Here is a 25436-nt window from a genome sequence, read left to right on the forward strand (position 1 = left end):
CATGTCAGTTACACAACTAGCTCAGCGCTGGAAATAAATACTTTTTTCTGTTAAGTCAAACAGCGTTTACATTGCCAGCTACACAAGTCAAATAAAGATTAGCCCGTTTCTGTGCAACACACACATACACAGCAGCTGCAGACAGCAACACTGTGCCTTTTCAGAAGCTTTGCATTCACACAGACTGTCTGCACACTCTGTGGTGTCCCCACGGTCCTAAATTCAGCTGGCTGAAACTGCCAAACAGCCTACCTGACCGCTCTGAGGCATCCGCATGGTCCTTAAGGACACTGTCCCCAGTGAAAGTTTGAAAACCCTTTTCACAACAGATACATAACTGACCTCTCATGGACACTGCCTCATGCTGCATGTGGTCTCAATAAAATGTATACACTCATCTTTATGTATGTCTCTATTGGGATAGAATTGACCTATTCAATTGTCTTGTATTTAGGAACAGAATAGTAATGCACTTTTAATTGAAAGATGAAATAAATAATTTTTATTGTGCTAATGTCAAGTCAACAATAGTGAAATAATATCTTCTTTAGCTTTCCAATTGTGCACATACTGTATGTTGCAATATCACAGCAACACTTAAAGACATAATCAAAACGTGTCCAGATGGCTGAGAAGGATAAGGATCATGTAGGCAAGGCGTGGACAGGAGTACAGTATAGATCTTATATAACAGAGATTACAATGATTTGTGAATGTCTGTTCTAATGTTATTATGACAGCTAATAAGGCTTAGAGATCCTGGGCCGGCACACAGCACTGTGTGTGTGTATGAAATGGAGCTCGCCTCTCTCCGAGATGTCACCACAAAGGTAAGACACGATACAGAGAAGGGTATTGTTTTAAATTAATGTACATAAAATGAATCAGAAAGAGATTATTATTATCAGTCAATTAATTATTATTATCAGTCAATTAATTAATGGCACTTTAATGCAAGTAAAGTTGTATGGTGTGGTGCTGCACAAAAATATATTGTTATTATCATCCAATTAGATTTATTAAATAATTGCACCTTACTTTAACCCTATTCTCAACCAGCTGGTAGAGCATGTTTGACAATTATTTATTTTTTGGGGACAAAATATCTTCACTTGAACTTGATTGGTCAACTACCCCAGCCCTCCTGTATCGATTTACATAATGTGTATCCTTTTTGGTTGCTGCAGTTCAGTGTTGTGGCACTAACTTTGCCCACTAAGATGGCTGTAAGAAAACTCAAAATCAGTCACCAAAGGTATAGGATAAATGGCAGGATTTAATTTGTTGAGATATTTATATTGCAATATTCTGTTAGTAGAGACCTTGAAGAGTATGAAAAGTATGAAAATAAATAGTTAAAATGGGCTGGGTTTCTGTACAGCACTTTGAGATATCAGCTGATGTACGAAGGGCTATATAAATAAATCTGATTTGATTTGATTTGATTTGAAAAAGGCTAAAAAGCAATACTTTAAAAATAAATGTGCTCAACCAGGCGATTGATATGTCAGTAGAAATGTATGTTGGACTAAGAATAGGGTGCATTTATTTTGGTGAAAATATGATTGAATTGGCAACATAAATAGGTTAAACCACATTGTATGACCCATTGGGTCAATGAATCAATATTCAGACTTAAAGGGGCACTCCACTCAAACTATCTTTTAGATTTTTGTTTTTTTGTCTACCTGTTGACAATCGCAAAATATTTTGCATGTCTGCAGTCAAGTTAAGATATTGGATTTTCAAGAATCATAGTGTAAAAAAAAAAAAAACTATCAGAAGTTCTTATTTGAGTTTTTAGTAATAGGAATTTAAGGTTAAATATGTTTTAAACAAGAGTCAGTTAAAGGGTTTTAAGCAATCAACTATCTTGGTACAATGCTGGTCAATCTAGTCACTAGAATGTTTATAATACTGTGATAGAGAGACATATCTGCAACATTTATTAACTATATTTTCTTTACTTTTCCAATTGTACCAGCTACTGGACTCTTCATTTACCACACAGTCCCATAGGTGAAGTTCGCCGGTTCTGTAACCCTACAGAGCTCTGTCAGTAACTTTAGACCTAGCCACCTGCATACTGTATATACAGTAGGATACTTCCAAATGAACCAACTTGTTGTTCTTGAGGGCATATTGACTTTACATCTCTGCATGAGGCTGAGCTAAGTCTGTGAACTACTCCTGGTACTTGCACCGCACCTGTTTCTCCCCTCCCACTGGACCAAGAGGCTATCTTGTCCCTCTAGAAGTCAACAAATGACTTCAGGTGTCTGCATAAGGCCAGCCACCACAGTACACTACACACTATAACCCTGCACTTCATCATATAATATTGTCCACTGGACCAAGGAGCTAGCTTGTCCTCCATAGGGTTCAACAATTGACTTCAGTTCTAAGGTTTAAACTGACTCTGTGAACAACCTCTACTACGGTACATACTATCCACTATGCCCACGGTGCCAGTGCCTCGTCCAGCCTACTCCCAGGCCAGAGAAAATCTGGTGAAGGCCATCCCACCCAAGATCATTTGCCTACTGGCCTGCGGAGGATGGGACTGCCGCTATGAAGGACCAGCCTGCTGGAGGCCCAGCCAACAAGCTGTACAGGGACTCTTCTCACACTGGTGAGGAGGGGGGAGAGAGAGGGAAGGAGGGAAAGAGATACAGAAGAGAAAGAGGTGGGGAGGGAGAGATCTGCATGGGAAGGGAGTGATGATTGGAAGTTCTATATTCACTTCTGTTCTGTTCGCAGGGTGACAGATGACATTGTGGCCATGGCACGACCCTCCTCTCACCTCATCAAGAAATACAACATCATAGAGCAGTTCCAACGGTAAATAGTCATGTATATGTGCATGTCTGCATGTCTGCCAACGTGTGTTCGCGTGTCCACCCTCTTTCTCCTCTAACTGATCCGGTTCTCTCTGACCAGGCTGAACATCAAGTCCATCATCAACATGCAGTTGCCTGGGGAGCATGCTCACTGTGGCCCTCCACTGGAGCCAGACACTGGATTTACTTACTCCCCACAAACCTTTATGGAGAATAATAGTAAGACTATACTGTATTTATACCTAGAGTATATCTACAACACACACTTTACTTTAGGATTGTCTCTGTGGCCTTTCGTAAATGAAATATGTGTTCTTGTCTTTCCTTCTGTGTGTGTGTGTGCTTGTGGTGCAGTCTTCTTCTTCAACTTTGGCATGCCGGACTTCGGTGTGTCGTCTCTTGTGGGGATGATGGATGGAGTAAAGGTGTTAGCCTTCGCTGTGAAAGAAGGGAAGGTGGCGGTGCACTGTCACGCAGGCTTGGGGAGGACAGGTGTGTGTATATTTTTGGAGAATCCGGTTCTCAGTACATCAATTGTCTTCATTGTTCACTTAATTTAGAATATGCATTGACTACAATCAGAAACATATTGTCCATAAACAATCCTGCAAAAATTGGCACACCTCCTGTCATTGTTGACAGGTGTCCTGATAGCCTGCTACCTGGTCTACACTCTGCGTGTGAGCCCCAGTGAGGCTGTCCACTACGTGCGTATCAAACGTCCCTGTTCCATCCAGACCCGGGACCAGATCAGCCTGGTGTTTGACTTTGCTCGTCTTCTGGGCCCTCAGCTGGCCCAGTTCCCTGACCTCAGCCTGCGCCACGGGGCCCAGTTCACCCTGCTGCAGTACCTGCACCGTCAGGCCCTCCTCCTCCATGGCCAGGAGGCCCGCACCCTCAGGCACACTCCCAAGGTATCTGTTTTGTATAATTATTTTGGCAACACCATCTTTCTTTTAGGTAATAAGTAATGTAGGGTAGAGTGGGGTAAGTTGTCATGTAGGGTAGAGTGGGGTAAGTTGTCAAGTAGGGTATAGTGGGGTAAGTTTTTTAGTAGGGTAGAGTGGGGTAAAGTGTCATGTAGGGTAGAGTGGGGTAAGTTGTCATGTAGGGTAGAGTGGGGTAAGTTGTCAAGTAGGGTATAGTAGGGTAAGTTTTTTAGTAGGGTAGAGTGGGGTAAAGTGTCATGTAGGGTAGAGTGGGGTAAGTGGTCATGTAGGGTAGAGTAGGGTAAATTGTCAAGTAGGGTAGAATGGGGTAAGTTGTCATGTAGGGGAGTGTGGGGTAAGGTGTCATGTAGGGGAGTGTGGGGTAAGTTGTCATGTAGGATAGAGTGGGGTAAGGTGTCATGTAAGGGAGAGTGGGGTAAGTTGTCATTTAGGGTAGAGTGGGGTAAGTTGTCAAGTAGGGTAGAGTGGGGTAAGGTGTCATGTAAAGGAGAGTGGGGTAAGTTGTCAAGTAGGGTAGAGTGGGGTAAGATTGCTTCACCAAGATGGCATAGCAGTTCAGATGTCTTTTTGTCCTCGTCTTGTCGTGTCCTGTATATATATATATATTTACAACTTTTTTCACATACATTTTATTTTTTATTTTCCATCAACTCATCTTCAAAACACTCTCCTGCAACCCGCCTCACCAATTTATATTTATAAAAAAGTATTATTTACCTCAAATCTGTAATCCTCCAAGAAGCTAGCCAGAAACTCCAAGAAGCTAGCCAGAAACTAGCCAGAAGCTAGCCAGGAGCTAGCCAGAAGCTAGCCCAGAAGCTAATCCAGAAGCTAATCAGAAGCTAGTTCAGAAGCTAGTTAGCTTCTTTACTGGCAAATCGTTAGTATTCAGCTAACCACGGTTTGTGGTCATCAGCTATCCTTTAGCTCGAAAATCTATCGCCAGTTTTGTACGGCGCAGCGCGGCTCGGAACGGAACATACCGGACCAATTTTTCTCTCCATGTCCCTGGATTTCAACTGCTCTCTGGACATTCATACCCGGATCTCACAGCTAGCTAGCTGCTATCCGTGTGACTATCGGCTTTCGTCGATTCCGGAGCAAACATCAATTATTCCGGAGCTAGCCAGATCACTCCTGAGTTCCATCAATCATTCCTGGGCTGCAGTCACCTATCCGGACCCGTTTTACTGCCTACGCGAAGCCCCACCGGGCCTTCACAACTGGACTGCCGACGTTATCTACCCGAAGGAGATCCGGCTGGCTCCTCCGTCGCGACGTTACCTGAACGCCCATCTGCGGCCTGCTAACCGTTAGCTGTCTTACCGGCTGCTATCTGAATAGACAATCGGACAATTTATTTATTTTTATTATTATTATGTTTTCTTCTTGGGCCTCTATAACTATATCTATTGTTTTTATTTTTGTTGTTGTGTGATTTGGATTAATCCCCTCTACCACACGGAACCACACTAATCTACTGACGGAACGCAAGAGGTGGCTAACAACAGACCCCCATCCTATGCTAGCTTGCTACCGATGGCCTGGCTAGCTGTCTAAATCGCCGTGACCCCCAACCAACATCTCCACTCACTGGACCCTTTTGATCACTCAACTAAGCATGCCTCTCCTTAATGTCAATATGTCTTGTCCATTGCTATTCTGGTTAGTGTTTATTGGCTTATTTCACTGTAGAGCCTCTAGTCCTGCTCACTATACCTTATCCAACCTATTAGTTCCACCACCCACACATGCAATGACATCTCCTGGTTTCAATGATGTTTCTAGAGACAATATCTCTCTCTTCATCACTCAATACCTAGGTTTACCTCCACTGTATTCACATCCTACCATAACTTTGTCTGTACATTATACCTTGATGCTATTTTATCGCCCCCAGAAACCTCCTTTTACTCTCTGTTCCAGACGTTCTAGACGACCAATTCTTATTGCTTTTAGCCGCACCCTTATTCTACTCCTCCTATGTTCCTCTGGTGATGTAGAGGTGAATCCAAGCCCTGCAGTGCCTAGCTCCACTCCTATTCCCCAGGCTCTCTCTTTTGACGACTTTTGTAACCGTAATAGCCTTGGTTTCATGCATGTTAACATTAGAAGCCTCCTCCCTAAGTTTGTTCTATTCACTGCTTTAGCACACTCTGCCAACCCGGATGTTCTAGCTGTGTCTGAATCCTGACTTAGGAAGACCACCAAAAATTCAGACATTTTAATTCCAAACTACAACATTTTCAGACAAGATAGAACTGCCAAAGGGGGCGGTGTTGCAAAGATACTGCAAAGATAGCCTGCAGAGTTCTGTCCTACTATCCAGGTCTGTACCCAAACAATTTGAACTTCTACTTTTAAAAATCCACCTCTCTAAAAACAAGTCTCTCACCGTTGCCGCCTGCTATAGAACACCCTCTGCCCCCAGCTGTGCTCTGGACACCATATGTGAACTGATTGCCCCCCATCTATCTTCAGAGCTCGTGCTGCTAGGCGACCTAAACTGGAACATGCTTAACACCCCCCAGCCATCCTACAATCTAAACTTGATGCCCTCAATCTCACACAAATTATCAATGAACCTACCAGGTACCTCCCCAAAGCCTTAAACACGGGCACCCTCATAGATATCATCCTAACCAACTTCCCCTCTAAATACACCTCTGCTGTCTTCAACCAAGATCTCAGCGATCACTGCCTCATTGCCTGCATCCGTAATGGGTCAGCGGTCAAACGACCTCCACTCATCACTGTAAAACGCTCCCTGAAACACTTCAGCGAGCAGGCCTTTCTAATCGACCTGGCCGGGGTATCCTGGAAGGATATTGATCTCATCCCGTCAGTAGAGGATGCCTGGATATTTTTTAAAAATGCCTTCCTAACCATCTTAAATAAACATGCCCCATTCAAGAAATTTAGAACCAGGAACAGATATAGCCCTTGGTTCTCCCCAGACCTGACTGCCCTTAACCAACACAAAAACATCCTATGGCATTCTGCATTAGCATCGAACAGCCCCCGTGATATGCAGCTGTTCAGGGAAGCCAGAAACCATTATACACAGGCAGTTAGAAAAGCCAAGGCTTGCTTTTTCAAGCAGAAATTTGCTTCCTGCAACACTAACTCAAAAAAGTTCTGGGACACTGTAAAGTCCATGGAGAATAAGAACACCTCCTCCCAGCTGCCCACTGCACTGAAGATAGGAGACACTGTCACCACTGATAAATCCACCATAATTGAGAATTTCAATAAGCATTTTTCTACGGCTGGCCATGCTTTCCACCTGGCTACTCCTACCCCGGTCAACAGCACTGCACCCCCAACAGCAAATCGGCCAAGCCTTCCCCATTTCTCCTTCTCCCAAATCCATTCAGCTGATGTTCTGAAAGAGCTGCAAAATCTGGACCCCTACAAATCAGCCGGGCTAGACAATCTGGACCCTTTCTTTCTAAAATTATCTGCCAAAATTGTTGCCACCCCTATTACTAGCCTGTTCAACCTCTCTTTTGTGTTGTCTGAGATTCCCAAAGATTGGAAAGCAGCTGCGGTCATCCCCCTCTTCAAAGGGGGGGACACTCTTGACCCAAACTGCTACAGACCTATATCTATCCTACCCTGCCTTTCTAAGGTCTTCGAAAGCCAAGTCAACAAACAGATTACCGACCATTTCGAATCTCACCATACCTTCTCTGCTATCTGGTTTCAGAGCTGGTCATGGGTGCACCTCAGCCACGCTCAAGTTCCTAAACTATATCTTAACCGCCATCGATAAGAAACATTACTGTGCAGCTGTATTTATTGATCTGGCCAAGGCTTTCGACTCTGTCAATCACCACATCCTCATCGGCAGACTCGACAGCCTTGGTTTCTCAAATGATTGCCTCGCCTGGTTCACCAACTACTTCTCTGATAGAGTTCAGTGTGTCAAATCGGAGGGTCTGCTGTCCGGACCTCTGGCAGTCTCTATGGGGGTGCCACAGGGTTCAATTCTTGGACCGACTCTCTTCTCTGTATACATCAATGAGGTTGCTCTTGCTGCTGGTGAGTCTCTGATCCACCTCTACGCAGACGACACCATTCTGTATACTTCCGGCCCTTCTTTGGACACTGTGTTAACAACCCTCCAGGCAAGCTTCAATGCCATACAACGCTCCTTCCGTGGCCTCCAATTGCTCTTAAATACAAGTAAAACTAAATGCATGCTCTTCAACCGATCGCTACCTGCACCTACCCGCCTGTCCAACATCACTACTCTGGACGGCTCTGACTTAGAATACGTGGACAACTACAAATACTTAGGTGTCTGGTTAGACTGTAAACTCTCCTTCCAGACCCATATCAAACATCTCCAATTCAAAGTTAAATCTAGAATTGGCTTCCTATTTCACAACAAAGCATCCTTCACTCATGCTGCCAAACATACCCTTGTAAAACTGACCATCCTACCAATCCTCAACTTTGGCGATGTCATTTACAAAATAGCCTCCAATACCCTACTCAACAAATTGGATGCAGTCTATCACAGTGCAATCCGTTTTGTCACCAAAGCTCCATATACTACCCACCATTGCGACCTGTACGCTCTCGTTGGCTGGCCCTCGCTTCATTCTCGTCGCCAAACCCACTGGCTCCATGTCATCTACAAGACCCTGCTAGGTAAAGTCCCCCCTTATCTCAGCTCGCTGGTCACCATAGCATCTCCCACCTGTAGCACACGCTCCAGCAGGTATATCTCTCTAGTCACCCCCAAAACCAATTCTTTCTTTGGCCGCCTCTCCTTCCAGTTCTCTGCTGCCAATGACTGGAATGAACTACAAAAATCTCTGAAACTGGAAACACTTATCTCCCTCACTAGCTTTAAGCACCAACTGTCAGAGCAGCTCACAGATTACTGCACCTGTACATAGCCCACCTACAATTTAGCCCAAACAACTACCTCTTTCCCAACTGTATTTAATTTGTATTTTTTATTTTGTTCCTTTGCACCCCATTATTTTTATTTCTACTTTGCACATTCTTCCATTGCAAAACTACCATTCCAGTGTTTTACTTGCTATATTGTATTTACTTTGCCACCATGGCCATTTTTACCTTTACCTCCCTTCTCACCTCATTTGCTCACATTGTATATAGACTTGTTTATACTGTATTATTGACTGTATGTTTGTTTTACTCCATGTGTAACTCTGTGTCGTTGTATCTGTCGAACTGCTTTGCTTTATCTTGGCCAGGTCGCAATTGTAAATGAGAACTTGTTCTCAACTTGCCTACCTGGTTAAATAAAGGTAAAATAGAATTAAAAAAAAAAAAGTTGTCATGTAGGGTAGAGTGGGGTAAGTTGTCATTTAGGGTAGAGTGGGGTAAGTTGTCAAGTAGGGTAGAGAGGGGTAAGTTGCCATGTAGGGTAGAGTGGGGTAAGTTGTCATTTAGGGTAGAGTGGGGTAAGTTGTCAAGTAGGGTAGAGTGGGGTAAGGTGTCATGTAGGGAGTGTGGGGTAAGTTGTCATGTAGGGTAGAGTGGGGTAAGTTGTCATGTAGGGGAGTGTGGGGTAAGTTGTCATGTAGGATAGAGTGGGGTAAGGTGTCATGTAGGATAGAGTGGGGTAAGTTGTCATGTAGGGGAGTGTGGGGTAAGTTGTCATGTAGGATAGAGTGGGGTAAGGTGTCATGTAGGGGAGTGTGGGGTAAGTTGTCATGTAGGGGAGTGTGGGGTAAGTTGTCATGTAGGGTAGAGTGGGGTAAGTTGTCATGTAGGGGAGTGTGGGGTAAGTTGTCATGTAGGATAGAGTGGGGTAAGGTGTCATGTAGGATAGAGTGGGGTAAGTTGTCATGTAGGGGAGTGTGGGGTAAGTTGTCATGTAGGATAGAGTGGGGTAAGGTGTCATGTAAGGGAGAGTGGGGTAAGTTGAGCAAAACCTTGCTTCTAGGAAATCATATACAAAATGAATCATTTTACAAAATTGAGCAATAAGTCATCATTTCATGGAGTCTGTGAAGGAAGAAACCACATGGAAAAAGTGGAAAGCAAGTTGGGTAAAAAAAAAGAAAGGATTTTCACCAAGTCAAATTAATTCATTGTGTTAGAGCAGTGGTTCCCAAATGTCTTTTTTTCGTCCATTACCCCTTCAAACATTCAACCTCCAGCTGCATACCCCCTCTAACACCAGGGTCAGCACACTCTCAAATGTTTTTTTTTTACCATCATTGTAAGCCTGCCAAACACACACACTATATGATACATTTATTATTAAACATAAGAATGAGTGTGAGTTTTTGTCACAACCCGGCTCGTGGGAAGTGACAAAGAACACAAATAATATAATAATAATAATCAATAATTTTGCTCTTTATTTTGCCATCTTAAAACCTTATTTGTTCATCAAAAATTGTGAATAACTCACCACAGATTAATGAGAAGGTTGTGCTTGAAAGGATGCACATAACTCTGCAATGTTGGGTTGTGTTGGAGAGAGTCTCAATTTTTCACACAGTCTGTGCCTGTATTTACTTTTCATGCTAGTGAGGGCTGAGAATCCACTCTCACATAGGTATGTGGTTGCAAAGGGCATCAGTGTTTTAACAGCACGATTTGCCAAGGCAGGATACTCTGAGCTCAGCCCTATCCAGATTAAATTCTGATTACATTTGTTTCTCACAGAACCGCTTGTTGCAATTTCGATGAGGCTCTCTTGTTCAGATATCGGTAAGTGGACTGGAGACAGGGCATGAAAGGGATAATGAATCCAGTTGTTTGTGTCATCCGTTTTGAGAAAGTACCTGTGTAATTGCTCACCCAGCTCACTCAGGTGCTTCGCTATATCGCTATATATACACATTTGACATTGTCCATAAGCCTGAGTTAATTTGCACACAAAAAATAATACAATGATGGAAAGACCTGTCTGTTGTCCTTGTTAATGCAGACAGAGAAGAGCTCCAACTTCTTAATCATAGCCTCAATTTTGTCCCGCACATTGAATATAGTTGGTGAGAGTCCCTGTAATCCTAGATTCAGATCATTCAGGAGAGAAGAAAAAAAGATAAGCCAGTCGTGTGAGAAACTTATGCAAGCAGTCAGACAAGTGAAAATTATGGTCAGTAAAGAAAACTTTGTATCTCAATTTAAAAAAAACTTGTCAATACTTTTCCCCTTGATAACCAGCGCACTTCTGTATGTTGTAGAAGTGTTACATGGTCGCTGCCAATATCAAAAAACACGAAAGTTGCTTTAACAAAGCTAACCATTTTCACTCTAGTGTCCAAAACATCTTTCAAGCGGTCAGGCATTCCCTTGGCAGCAAGAGCCTCTCGGTGGATGCTGTAGTGTACCCAAGTGGCGTCAGGAGCAACTGCTTGAATGCGCGTTACCACTCCACTATGTCTCCCGGTCATGGCTTTTGCTCCATCAGTACCGATACCAATACATCTTGACCACCAAAGTCCATTTGATGTCACAAAGCGGTCAAAGTACAAAGTACTTTAAAAATACCCTCTCCTGTTGTCCTGGTTTCCAGTGGTTTGTAGAAGAGGATGTCTTCATTAATTGACCCACAATAAATGTAACAGACATGATGCTTGTATCTAAAACAAAGTATATAATTTTAAGATTGTTCTGTACAACTTTATCATCCAAAGTATGTCTACTGCTCTTGGGGTTTTAAAATTGCATGTTTCAATTCTCTCTTCCACAGCAGGTGTTTTGATATCAAATATCCTTGCACTCACATTTAAAGTGGGACATGGTTGATTCTCTGCTTTGATATCACCTTTCTCTCCATGATTCTTATAGACACTTTCAATACCCTTGTCATCCACATGCATGTCCTTTCTTTTTCACTTTCGATGGTCACTGTCATTAGGCACTGGCTGCTGGTGGGTGGGACATTACTGTTAGGAGCACTCCCACAGTCATCCATACTAGTGAGGTTTGACATGTGGGGACCTGCTCCACTGCTAGGGTCTGGGTTCCATGTAGAGTCAGATATGAGGTCCTAAACTTAGCATGAAAGTACATAACTGTAGCTGTGTGGGTTTAATATAGTCAAAATGTTTGCCTTGGGGTGAGATGAGCCAATGGCAAATGTAAGTGTTTCCTTCCCAGGCATAATGCAAGGCATTATAGCTGGGATATGAGTTAACAACAAAGCTTTGCCTAAAGTAGTGTTTGTTGGGTGTTAAGCCTGTGCTAAAAGATGCTTAAAATTATTAAAAGACAAAAAGCGTTTGTGATTGTGTTGAATATAAAGATTAAAAGGTAGTGTTCATATCTCATTCAGTACAGAAATGTGTAGGCGGCGTAATTTACCCTGTCCCGTGGTTCAATTTTTTTAAGGGGGACAAGCTATATTTTCAAAACCTGTAATATTTACATTAATTCTGATTTCCCCCCAGGGATACACAACATCCTGAAATATTAGTAGACATCATTGTTAGAAAGAACACTATATATACCTTGACGGAGTGATACTGAATGCAGAAAATGACTTAACTTACCCTACTCTCCCCTACCTCCTTTGTGGTTGTCTGGAGGGTCTGGCTTTGGGTCCAACAGACAGATCACTCCCCATTCACTCTGCTCTCTCTCCATCTTCCACTCTCTCCAGTATCCCATGGGTTCCTGTATCTGTTTCTAAAAGCTATCTGTTTTCATGATGATCATCATCTAGGTGGTGTACCTGTTGTGTGGCCGTCTTACTGCCCTGGCGTTGGGCCTGCCTGCCTCTCTGGAGGTGCATGCTGAGCTGGAGAGAAGGGCAGAACTGCGGGCCCTGGGCAGGGCTGTGAGGGAGACCCTGGTGGCCAAGCAGTACCTGCCCCTGCACCGTGAGGTCCATATGGGGTCCTGGGGAGGGTCAGGTTCTGTGTCCTCCTGGGACGAACCAGAGGGCTTTCTGGAGAGGAAGAGACAGGTACTGCTGGATAAACGCAGCTACAGTGACTCAGACCTCAGCAAGATCACTGTAAAACAGGTAAGGGTTAACATCAGGGTTAGACTGGGCATACACATCTTCTAAAATCTAATGTGAGCAACCCCTGGACGTGTGTGCTCACATTACAGGATGATTTCCTAGTTCACCCTGCCCCATGTTTCTCGGTTGTCGTAGGAAAAAAATACAGACATGCAAACAGCAAGCTACTTTATTAATGTGCACATTATTTTGTGAAGAAACATTTTAAAAAAAAGAGATGGATGCGCAGAATATAGACCCGCAAATGGTTGGGCAGCTGTGGGCACTTTCTTTTTATTCTATAGAGGGAATTGGAGGTAATTTAATATTGAAAAGGCAGCTGTGTTCTCTCCTCAGCTCCACAAACCTGTCCATCATCTCAGTCAAATCAAATGAAATTGTGTTTGTCACACATACCAAACACAACAGGTGTACAAGCCCTTAATAACCAAGAGAAAAATAAGTGTTAATTAAGTAAAAAATAGATAAGTAAAATAAATAAATAATAATAATAATAATTAAACAGCAGCAGTAAAATAACAACAACGAGGCGATATACAGGGGGTACAGGTACAGAGTCAATTTGCGGGGGCATAGGTTAGTCGAGGTAATTGAGGTAATATGTAGATATAGGTAGAGTTAAAGTGACTATGCATAGATAATAAACATAGAGCAGCAGCAGAAAAAAACTGAGGGGGGGGGGGGTAGATAATGCAAATAGTCTGGGTAGCCATTCGATTACCTGTTCAGGAGTCTTATGGCTTGGGGGTAGAAGCTGTTAAGAAGCCTTTTGGACCTAGACTAGGTGCTCCGGTACCGCTTGCCATGAGGTAGAAGAGAGCACAGTCTATGACTAGGATGACTGGAGTCTTCAGCAATTTTTAGGGCCTTCCTCTGATACCGCCTGTTATAGAGGTCCTGGATGGCAGGAAGCTGGCCCCAGTGTGTATTGGGCCGTACGCACTACCCTCTGTTGTGCCTTGCGGTCAGAGGCTGAGCAGTTGCCATACCAGGCAGTGATGCAACCAGTCAGGATGCTCTCGATGTTGCAGCTGTAGAACTTTTTTAGGATCTGAGGACCCATGCCAAATCAGTTGTGCCCTCTTCACGACTGTCTTGGTGTGTTTGGACCATGATAGTTTGTTGGTGATGTGGACACCAAGGAACTTGAAGCTCTCAACGTGCTTCACTACAGCTCCGTTAATTAGAATGGGGGCGTGCTGGGTCCTCCTTTTCCTGTAGTCCACAATCATCTCCTTTGTCTTGATCACATTGATCACATTGAAGGAGAGGTTGTTATCCTGGCACCACATGGCCAGGTCTCCTCCCTATTGGCTGTCTCATCGTTGTCGGGCCTACCACTGTTGTGTCATCGGCAAACTTAATGATGGTGTTGGAATCGTGGCTATGCAGTCATGAGTGAACAGGGACGATATGTTGGGGCGGTATGCAAATTAAAGTGGGTCTAGGGTTTCTGGGATAATGGTGTTGATGTGAGCCATGACCAGCCTTTCAAAGCACTTCATAGCTACAGACGTGAGTGCTATGGGCCGGTAGTCATATAGGCAGGTTACCTTAGTGTTCTTGGGCAAGCGGAATATGGTGGTCTGCTTGAAACATGTTGGTACTACAGACTCAGCCAGGAACAGGTTGAAAATGTCAGTGAAGACACTTGCCAGTTGGTCAGCGCATGTTCGAAGTATATGTTCTGGTAATCCGTCTGGCCCTGTGGCCTTGTGAATGTTGACCTGTTTAAAGGTCTTACTCACATCAGCTATGGAGAGCGTGATCACACAGTCGTCCGGAACAGCTGATGCTCTCATGCATGGTTCAGTGTTGCTTGCCTCGAAGCGAGCATAGAAGTAATTTAGCTTGTCTGGTAGGCTCGTGTCACCCACTCAAACTATGTGAGTCCTGACGTACTGATCATAGCCCAAGTTCAAAGGATTTCAATACAATTTGTTTAGGCAAAAGCGAATTTGTGGCTAAATTGAGTAGTGTATCCCCGGCATTACTGGTTACAGGTGGAACATTCTTGAACATTAGTTTAGAGAAATCTGCATTGGTACTGACAACATTCAGAGCCTTGATATTAACCACATTGCTTTATTTTCTTCCAGGATCTTGAGTTGGGCTCATACTGTACTGTACTAGATAGGAGTAAGAGAGACTGGTCTGGTTTAGAGCAGATTAGACCTGACGTGAGACCTATGAGTCCAGTCCTGCCCACCCCTACAGCTGGACTCTGTTCCAGTCCTGAGGACTCACAAAGACTCAACCTCCCAGCAGGCAGTGGGGCAACCAACGGTAACTGTTCTTCGAAGAGTTTAAAGTGCACTGCCAAGAGGGCGCCAGCGTTTCACAAATTCAACTCTTACATTGAGGTGAGTATCAGACTGTGTTACTGGGGGCATACTAGTAAAAGTGCCTCTTTTTTAATATAAAACACATTTCTTAATACACTATTTCCTGTGCTCTGAAGGTACGTAAAAACCAGCGTAAGTCCGGACAGGCCTCAGTGGCTCGGGCAGTTGCCAAGGACATGGCAGATCTAAACACCCCTGGAGAGACAGTTCTACAGAGGACAGCACTGCTACAGGTAATAAACTGTTACAGCAAGTTTTCACAAGTTGAGGTGTAGTGTAGACTGTCTGGAAGTTACTAAGCTACATTGAAGCTTATTCTGCGGATCTCAAGATTTGGGCCCTCCTGAATTGACTTAAATGAAATGGAATTTACCATAACTATGATTACAACATATTGGAATGGGATACCTTAATCTGTCATGGGCTGCCTACCAGTAACCGGAATCCTGACTGCACTCTGTTTTGTCTGTGTTGACTGACAGGAGGAGCTGAACAGCAGTGAGTGTGCCTGGGCCCTACTGGTCACAGAGTCTGATCCGCACGTACTCAGCTGTCTATTGTGGACCTGGCTGGAGAAACTCAAGGTCAGAGGGCTCAGATAAAGATCTCTCTCCCTTTATACTCTCACTCTCTTACACTCTCCTGCTTTTTATACTCTCTTTTTATCTCTCTCCAGGAGCCTGTTCTGAGTGCAGATGACGTAGAGAGGTTGACCTCAGTATCTCAACACGTGAACCATCTCAGTGTGCTAACGAAGGTGAGACCCACCAGTCAGACCATTGATACACGTTTAATCGTGTCATGGCTTAATTCGGGGTCTTCAACCTCCTCAGCAACTATTGTGTATGTGTGTGTGTGCATGTTGTCCCAGCAGCCCCAGCGCCACACCATGTCCTGTTTGCTGGGTTGTGTGGGTCAGGTGACCAGTCTGTGTCCTCAGAGAGAGGAGGCTGTGCTTCGACGCCTGATACAAGCACTCACCAGGGTGAGTCTGTGGGTGTGTGCGTGAGTGTGTGTGGCAGTCATAGTTCAAATTGTCTAACTATTGTTCTCTGTTTTCAATAGCACCCTCAGGAGGAGATAGAGAGCTATAAAGTCCTGATGAGAATCCTCAAGTCCAGCAACAGACAAACACTCCATAACCATAACTCCCTCACACAGACCTCAGACTACACAAACACCTGCTCAAGAAGAGGAAACAATTGATTGATTGGTTGATGGGTTTATTGGTTGTACAAACTTAACTTCATAACCATTTGTATGAAGGGTCAAATATTTGTTCAATTTCTAGTGTTTTCTTTTCTATGACTAGGTGCAGTAAGCTCTTTACTGTTTTAGTGGTGCTTGGATGGGTGTAGATTCTATGAAGCATGGCCACGATCTTGATATTGGAGTATATTCTCTCCGCACATTACACAATACAAATATTTGTACCATTGACCTCATCCCGGCGTGTATTATTGTTCAAATCTTACATACAAACTGAACAACAATATAAATGTGAAGTGTTGCTCCCATATTTCATGAGCTGAATTAAAAGATCCTAGAAATGTTCCATATGCTTGTTTCTCTCAAATTCTGTGCACAAATCTGTTTACATTCCTGTTAGTGAGCATTTCTCCTTTGCCAAGATAATCCATCCACATGACAGGTGGCGTATCAAGAAGCTGATTAAATATCATGATCATTACACAGGTGCACCTTGTGCTGGGGACAACAAAAGGCCACCCTAAAATGTGCAGTTTTGTTACACAACACAATGCCACAGATGTCGAAGGGTTTTGAGGGAGAGTGCAATTGGCATGCTGACTGCAAGAATGTCCACCAGAGCTGTTTTCAGTGAGTTGAATGTTCATTTCTCTACCATAAGCCACCTCCAACGTTGTTTTAGAGAATTTGGCAGTACGTCCAACCAGACCTCACAACTGCAGACCATGTGTAACCATGCCAGCCCAGGACTTCCACATCCGGCCTCTTCATCTGCAGGATTGTCTGAGACCAGCCACCCGGACAGCTGATAAAACTGTGGGTTTGCACAACTGAAGAATTTCTGCACAAACTGTCAGAAATGGTCTCAGGGAAGCTCATCTGCATGCTTGTTGTCCAGGGTCTTGACCTGACTGCAGTTCGGCATCATAATTGACTTCAGTGGGCAAACGCTCAGCTTCAATGGCCACTGGCACGCTGGACAAGTGTGCTCTTCATGGAAGAATTTGTATGGCTTCGTGGGGGCGAGCGGTTTGCTGATGTCAACATTGTGAACAGAGTGCTCCATTGTGCAGTAGGGGTTATGGTGTGGGCATGCATAAGCTACGGAAAATGAAAACAATTGCATTTTCCCAATGGCAATTTGAATGCAGAGATACTTTGACGAGATCCTGAGGCCCATTGTCATTCCATTCATCCACTGCCATTCTCTCATGTTTTAGCATGATTATGCACGGCCCCATGTCGCAAGGATCTGTACACAATTCCTGGAAGCTGAAAATGTCCCAGTTCTCCCATGTCATGCATACTCACCAGACATGTCAACTATTGAGCATGTTTAGGATGCTCTGGATCGACGTGTATGACAGCGTGTTCCAGTTCCCACCAATATCCAGCAACTTCGCAAAGCCATTGGAGAAGAGTGGGACAACATCCCACAGGCCACAATCAACAGCCTGATCAACTCTATGCGAAGGAGATGTATCGCACTGCATGAGGTAAATGGTGGTCACACCAGATATTGTGGGTGGTTTTCTGATCCACGCCCCTACCTTCTTTTTTTAAAGGTATCTGTGACCAACAGATACATACTGTATCTGTATTCCTGTGAAATCCATCGATTAAGGCCTAATGCATTTATTTAAATTGATTGATTTCCTTACATGAACAATAACTCAATAAAATCTTTGAAGTCGTTGCATGTTATGTATTGTCACGATGGTATGAAGAGATTCGGGAGACAGGCACAGGAATGCGTAATAGCATTATTACGGCGTGCTGTGTAAAGGCACGGGGACAAAGACCAAACAAACACATAACAAAAACACAGGGTTGAAACCCAAACAAAAGAGTGAGGAGTACCTCGAATAAATAACACTAGCGCACAATGATTATCACACGCACCAACGGACATTGGAACAATAAATCGGCAGCACCATGGTGAACAAAGGGTCCATATATACAAATACAATCAGTGGGAATAGGGGCCAGATGAGTGCAATGAAAGTTCTAAAGGGATCCGTGACAGTAACCCCCCCATTTATTTGAGGTACTCTTCGCGCTTTGATTTGGGTTTCAACCCTGTGTTTGTCTTATGTGTTTGTTTGGTCGTAATTTCATGCCGTAATTTGGGGCTTAATAAAAAAAAACTTTTACGCATTCCTGCGCCTGTCTCCCGAATCTCTTCATGTCAACAGGACACATACTTTTGTTTAGTGTAGTTATTTTTTACTAGATACAGTCGGTGGAGGGAGCAATACCTCACCTTTCAAAGTACAAAACTGTATGTTTCTCTTGTGATACAGAATATATCCTGTCTAACATACTGTATCACTCGATGGCACTATAACCTAACCATGAACTACAGACATGGAAACCTGTTATTTGACGGACCATATTTTTTATTAAACAAACAATATACATAGAACGAGTACATTCTTAATTTGTATCAGTTCAGTATGGTAATGACTGAGTAAGCCACTTATTATGGCACTTCAACATGATATACCCTCTCCCACCTGTGCTACTACTTACTTACTCACTCCTCTTCATCCCCAAGGTCACAATAAGCTCCCTCAACATCTTCCTTTGTTACTATGGGTGCATCATCCCAATAGTCTGAACTGGCTTCCTCTTCTTGTCTCCTTCCCTTCATCTACACACATTGCTTTCACCTATCCTGTCTTTTTACAGTTCAATGTACTTGTGCATGTAAAACCTGACACTAGTAAAGATGGAGGAGTGAAGATGAGGAGAGTGAGCTACTTTAGACTTTTGAGATAGATCCAGCTGCCGACCACTCAACAACACTACAAGTCCTGATCAGAGGCAGTTCTATGTCTCTCAGTTCTAAATCTTCAAAGCAATTAATCTATTATTTAGCAGTAAAGGTGTTGTTACAACAGAAACCATTTGTTTCGGGTTAATGCCCAAGGTTTATGAGTTCTACGATGCACCAGGCACATACTGTAAGTAACATCTTCCAAATGTGTCAAAAACACAGAATAGAACATACTGTGATGGAGAGTGGGGTAAATTGAGCCAAATGGGCATTTTGAGCCACCCTTGTTTTTAGGAAACCATACACAAAATGTATAATTTCACCAAATATTTCGGATGAGGTCATAATTTCATGGAGTCTGTAAAGGAAGAAACCACATGGAAAAAGTGGTAAGCAAGTTAGGTCCAAAACACTGATTTTCACCAAGTCAAAATGATTTATTGTGTTAGAGGTTTCATGATGCTTGTATCGAAGAAAGAAAGATACACGAGACAGCAAAGAAACTCTATCATATGGTTCAAGTTTCAGTTCAACCCACAGAACACTTAGAGCAAAACTGCATCTTGATACTCTTTTTCCTTTCCATCATCCATCTATCTGAAATTACAGAATGGGTTGGATGACGGAAGGTAAGTGGATGCTACACACCAGGACTGTTTTGCTAGCACAGACTGGAATATGTTACAGGATTCATTAAAAAAATACATTTAACCTTTATTTAACTAGGCAAGTCTGTGATTCATCCAATGGCATTGAGGAGTATACCACCTCAGTCACCGGCTTCATCAATAAGTGCATCGATGGCGATGTCACCACAGTGACTGTACGTACATTTCCCAACCAGAAGCCATGGATAACAGGCAACATCTGCACCGAGCTAAAGGCTAGAGCTACCGCTTTCAAGGAGCGGGACACTAAGCCGGGTGGTTGTAAGAAATCCCGCTATGCCCTCAGACAAACCATCAAACAGGCAAAAGTCAATACAGGACTAAGATTGAATCCTACAACTGCTCTGACGCTCGTCGGATGTGGCAGGGCTTGAAAAATATTACAGACTACAAAGGGAAACCCTGCCACGAGCTGCACAGTGACGCAAGTCTACCAGATGAGCTGAATGCCTTTTATGCTCACTACAAGGCGAGCAACACTGAAGCATGCATGAGAACAACAGCTGTTCAGGACGACTGTGTGATCACTCTCTCCGTAGCCGATGTGAGCAAGACCTTTAAACAGGTCAACATTCATGAGGCCGCGGGGCCAGACAGATTGCCAGGATGTGTACTCAAAGCATGCGCTGACCAACTGGAAAGTGTCTTCACTGACATTTTCAACCTCTCCCGGACCAAGTCTGTAATACCTACATGTTTCAAGCAGACCACCATAGTCCCTGTGCCCAAGAAAGCATTGGTAACCTGCCTATATGATTAATGTCCCGTAGCACTCACGTCGGTATTAATGAAGCGCTTCGAAAGGCTGGTCATGACATAAACACCATCATGCCGGAAACCATAGACCCACTCCAATGCGCATACCACCCCAACAGATCTATAGATGAGGCAATCTCATCCGCACTCCACACTGCCCTTTCCCACCTGGACAAAAGGAACACAAGCTTAGCGTTCAACACCATATTGCACACAAAGCTCATCACTAAGCTAAGGACCCTGGGACTAAACACCTACCTCTGCAACTGGATTGGCAACAACACATCTGCCACTCTGATCCTCAAAACTGGGGCCCCTCAGGGGTGTGCATTTAGATCCCTCCTGTTCTCCCTGTTCACCCACGACTGAGTAGCCAAGAACAACTTTGCTGACGACACAATAGTGGTAGGCCTGAATCACCGACAACGATGAGTCAGCCTATAGGGGCGTCAGAGACCTGGCATTGTGGTGCCAGGCAAACAACCTCTCCCTCAATGTGAGCAAGACAACGGAGCTGATCCTGGACTATAGGAAAAGGAAGGCTGCACAGGCCCCCATTACCATCGACGGGGCTGAAGTGGGTCAAGAGTTTCAAGTTCCTTGGTGTCCACATCACCAACGAGCTATCATGGTCCAAACACACCAAGACAGTTGTAAAGAGGGCACGACAAAACCCTTTTCCCCTCAGGAGAATGAAACAATTTGGCATGGGTCCCCAGATCTTCAAAAGGTTCTACAGCTGCACCATCAAGAGCATCCTGACCGGTTGCATCACCGCCTGGTATGGCAACTGCTTGGCATCTTACCATAAGGCGCTACAGAGGGTAGTGCGTACAGCCCAGTACATTACTGGGGCCAAGCTTCCTGAAATCCACGACATATATACTACATTTTCAAAGACTCCAGTCACCCTAGTCATGGACTCTTCTCTCTGCTACCGCAGGGCAAGCGGTACCGGAGCGCCAAGTCTAAGATGAAAAGGCTACTTAACAGCTTCTACCCCGAAGCCATAAGACTGCTGAATAATTTATCAAATGGCCACCCGGACTATTTACATTGATCCCCACCCCTTTTTGTTTTTACACTGCTGCTGCTTGCTGTTTATTATCTATGCATAGTCACTTTACGAATTACCTCGACTAACCTGTACCCCTGCACATTGACTTTGTACCGGTACCCCCTGTATATAGCCTCGTTATTGTTATGTATTTGTCTTGTGTTACTTGTTTTATAATTTGAGTTAGTTTATTTAGTAAATATATTCTTAACTCTATTTCTTGAACTGCATTGCTGGTTAAGGGCTTGTAAGTAAGTAAGCATTTCACAGTAAGGTCTACCTGTTGTATTTGGCGCACGTGACAAATAACATTTGATTTGATAAGAGTACACTATAACGTACTGTCCTCTCCCAAGACCTAATTATTTCAGATTCTTCTTCTTACTATGTACACTACCAGTCAACAGTTTTAGAACACCTACTCATTCAAGGGTTTTTCTTTATTTTAACTTTTTTCTACATTGTAGAATAATAGTGAAGACATCAACATTATGGAATCATGTAGCAAACAAAAAAGTGTTAAACAAATCAAAATATATTTTATATTTGAGATCCTTCAAATAGCCACCCTTTGCCTTGATGACAGCTTTGCACACTCTTGGCATACTCTCAACTAGCTTCACCTGGAATGCTTTTCTAACAGTCTTAAAGTAGTTCCCACTTATGCTGAGCACTTTTTGGCTGCTTTTCCTTCACTCTGCGGTCCGACTCATCCCAAACCATCTCATTTGGGTTGAGGTCAGGTGATTGTGGATGCAAGGTCATCTGATGCACTCTATCACTCTCCTTCTTGGTAAAATAGCCCTTACACAGCCTGGAGGTGTGTTGGTCATTGTCCTGTTGAAAAACAAACGATAGTCCCACTAAGCCCAAACCAGATGGAATGGCCTATCACTGCAGAATGCTGTGGTAGCCATGCTGGTTAAGTGTGCCTTGAAATCTAAATAAATCACATCCAGTGTCAGCAGCAAAGCATCCCCACACCATAACACCTCCTCCTCCATGCTTTACGGTGGGAAATACACATGCGGAGATCATCCGTTCATCCACACCACGTCTCACACAGACACGGTGATTGGAACCAAAAATCTCACATTTGGACTCCAGACCAAAGGACACATTTCCACCTGTCTATTATTAAAACTTCTTCGGGATAGGGGGCAGCATTTTCACTTTTGGATAAATAGCGTGCCCAAATTCAACTCCCTGCTACTCATCCCCAGAATGTAAGATATGCATATTTTTAGTAGATTTTGATAGAACACCCTCTGAAGTTTCTAAAACTGTTTGAATCATGTTTGTGAGTGTAACAAAACTTATGTAGCAGGCAAAACCCCGAGGACAAATCATTCCGATTTTTTATTTTTTATTTCTAAGGGACTTGTTTGCGGTTCCTACCGCTTCCACTGGATGTCACCAGTCTTTAGAAATTGGTTGTTATTCCTTTGTGTAATGAAGAAGTACAGCCATCTTGAATGAGTGTCATTTGAAGTCTACTTTTTGAGAGAGGAGCATGACTTGAAAAGTAGCGTGAGTTTGTTGTCTTCCTGTATTGAACACAGATTGTCCCGTATTCAATTTGATCGATTATTAACGTTTAAAAATACCTGAAGTTGTATTACAAAAGTAGTAATGACGTTGCGCAAGTTGGAAGCTGTGTTTTCTGGATCAAACGCGCCAAATAAATGGACATTTTGGATATATATCGACGGAATTAATCGAACAAAAGGACCATTTGTGATGTTTATGGTACATATTGCCAGACGGCATCCCCAGCCGCGCCCTCAGAGCAGGCGCAGACCAGCTGGCCGGTGTGTTTACGGACATATTCAATCAATCCCTATACCAGTCTGCTGTTCCCACATGCTTCAAGAGGGCCACCATTGTTCCTGTTCCCAAGAAAGCTAAGGTAACTGAGCTAAACGACTACCGCCCCGTAGCACTCACATCCGTCATCATGAAGTGCTTTGAGAGACTAGTCAAGGACCAGATCACCTCCAGCCTACCTGACACCCTAGACCCACTCCAATTTGCTTACCGCCCAAATAGGTCCACAGACGATGCAATCTCAACCACACTGCACACTGCCCTAACCCATCTGGACAAGAGGAATACCTATGTGAGAAGGCTGTTCATCGACTACAGCTCGGCATTCAACACCATAGTACCCTCCAAGCTCGTCATCAAGCTCGAGACCCTGGGTCTCGACCCCGCCCTGTGCAACTGGGTACTGGACTTCCTGACGGGCCGCCCCCAGGTGGTGAGGGTAGGCAACAACATCTCCTCCCCGCTGATCCTCAACACTGGGGCCCCACAAGGGTGCGTTCTGAGCCCTCTCCTGTACTCCCTGTTCACCCACGACTGCGTGGCCACGCACGCCTCCAACTCAATCATCAAGTTTGCGGACGACACAACAGTGGTAGGCTTGATTACCAACAACGACGAGACGGCCTACAGGGAGGAGGTGAGGGCCCTCGGAGTGTGGTGTCAGGAAAATAACCTCACACTCAACGTCAACAAAACTAAGGAGATGATTGTGGACTTCAGGAAACAGCAGAGGGAACACCCCCCCCCATCCACATCGATGGAACAGTAGTGGAGAGGGTAGCAAGTTTTAAGTTCCTCGGCATACACATCACAGACAAACTGAATTGGTCCACTCACACAGACAGCATCGTGAAGAAGGCGCAGCAGCGCCTCTTCAACCTCAGGAGGCTGAAGAAATTCGGCTTGTCACCAAAAGCACTCACAAACTTCTACAGATGCACAATCGAGAGCATCCTGGCGGGCTGTATCACCGCCTGGTATGGCAACTGCACCGCCCTCAACCGTAAGGCTCTCCAGAGGGTAGTGAGGTCTGCACAACGCATCACCGGGGGCAAACTACCTGCCCTCCAGGACACCTACACCACCCGATGCTACAGGAAGGCCATAAAGATCATCAAGGACATCAACCACCCGAGCCACTGCCTGTTCACCCCGCTGTCATCCAGAAGGCGAGGTCAGTACAGGTGCATCAACGCTGGGACCGAGAGACTGAAAAACAGCTTCTATCCCAAGGCCATCAGACTGTTAAACAGCCACCACTAACATTGAGTGGCTGCTGCCAACACACTGTCAATGACACTGACTCAACTCCAGCCACTTTAATAATGGGAATTGATGGGAAATGATGTAAATATATCACTAGCCACTTTAAACAATGCTACCTTATATAATGTTACTTACCCTACATTATTCATCTCATATGCATACGTATATACTGTACTCTATATCATCGACTGCATCCTTATGTAATACATGTATCACTAGCCACTTTAACTATGCAACTTGGTTTACATACTCATCTCATATGTATATACTGTACTCGATATCATCTACTGTATCTTGCCTATGCTGCTCTGTACCATCACTCATTCATATATCCTTATGTACATATTCTTTATCCCCTTACACTGTGTATAAGACAGTAGTTTTTTGGAATTGTTAGTTAGACTACTTGTTCGTTATTACTGCATTGTCGGAACTAGAAGCACAAGCATTTCGCTACACTCGCATTAACATCTGCTAACCATGTGTATGTGACAAATAAAATTGGATTTGATTTGATTTGATTTATTGGAGTGCCAACAAAAGAAGCTCGTCAAAGGTAAGGCATGATTTATATTTTATTTCTGCGTTTTGTGTTGCGCCTGCAGGGTTGAAATATGCTACTCTCTCTTTGTTTACTGTTGTGCTATCATCAGATAATAGCATCTTATGCTTTCGCCGAAAAGTCTTTTTGAAATCTGACATGTTGGCTGGATTCACAACGAGTGTAGCTTTAATTTGGTATCTTACATGTGTGATTTAATGAAAGTT

The 25436-nt window shown here is 43.9% G+C and overlaps 1 protein-coding gene across 2 annotated transcripts; it reads left to right on the forward strand.

Annotated features, from left to right (window-relative positions):
- Positions 1-768: 768 nt before the first annotated feature.
- zgc:77752 (uncharacterized protein LOC393862 homolog) lies at positions 769-16661 on the forward strand. Of its 2 annotated transcripts, none has more exons than XM_024413343.1 (13): positions 769-830; positions 1985-2632; positions 2761-2841; positions 2941-3059; positions 3195-3332; positions 3483-3754; positions 12459-12761; positions 14861-15124; positions 15223-15339; positions 15589-15690; positions 15783-15863; positions 15978-16091; positions 16172-16661. In XM_024413343.1, exons 2-13 carry the CDS (start codon positions 2457-2459, stop codon positions 16310-16312), a joined length of 1908 nt encoding a protein of 635 aa, XP_024269111.1. In that variant the 5' UTR covers positions 769-830; positions 1985-2456; the 3' UTR covers positions 16313-16661. The 2 variants fall into 2 exon arrangements, with proteins under 2 accessions (XP_024269111.1, XP_024269112.1); XM_024413344.1 differs by having other exon boundaries at positions 15981-16091.
- The last annotated feature ends 8775 nt before the right edge of the window (positions 16662-25436 follow it).

Source organism: Oncorhynchus tshawytscha, linkage group LG06, assembly GCF_018296145.1.
Source record: "Oncorhynchus tshawytscha isolate Ot180627B linkage group LG06, Otsh_v2.0, whole genome shotgun sequence".
Lineage (NCBI taxonomy): Eukaryota > Metazoa > Chordata > Actinopteri > Salmoniformes > Salmonidae > Oncorhynchus > Oncorhynchus tshawytscha.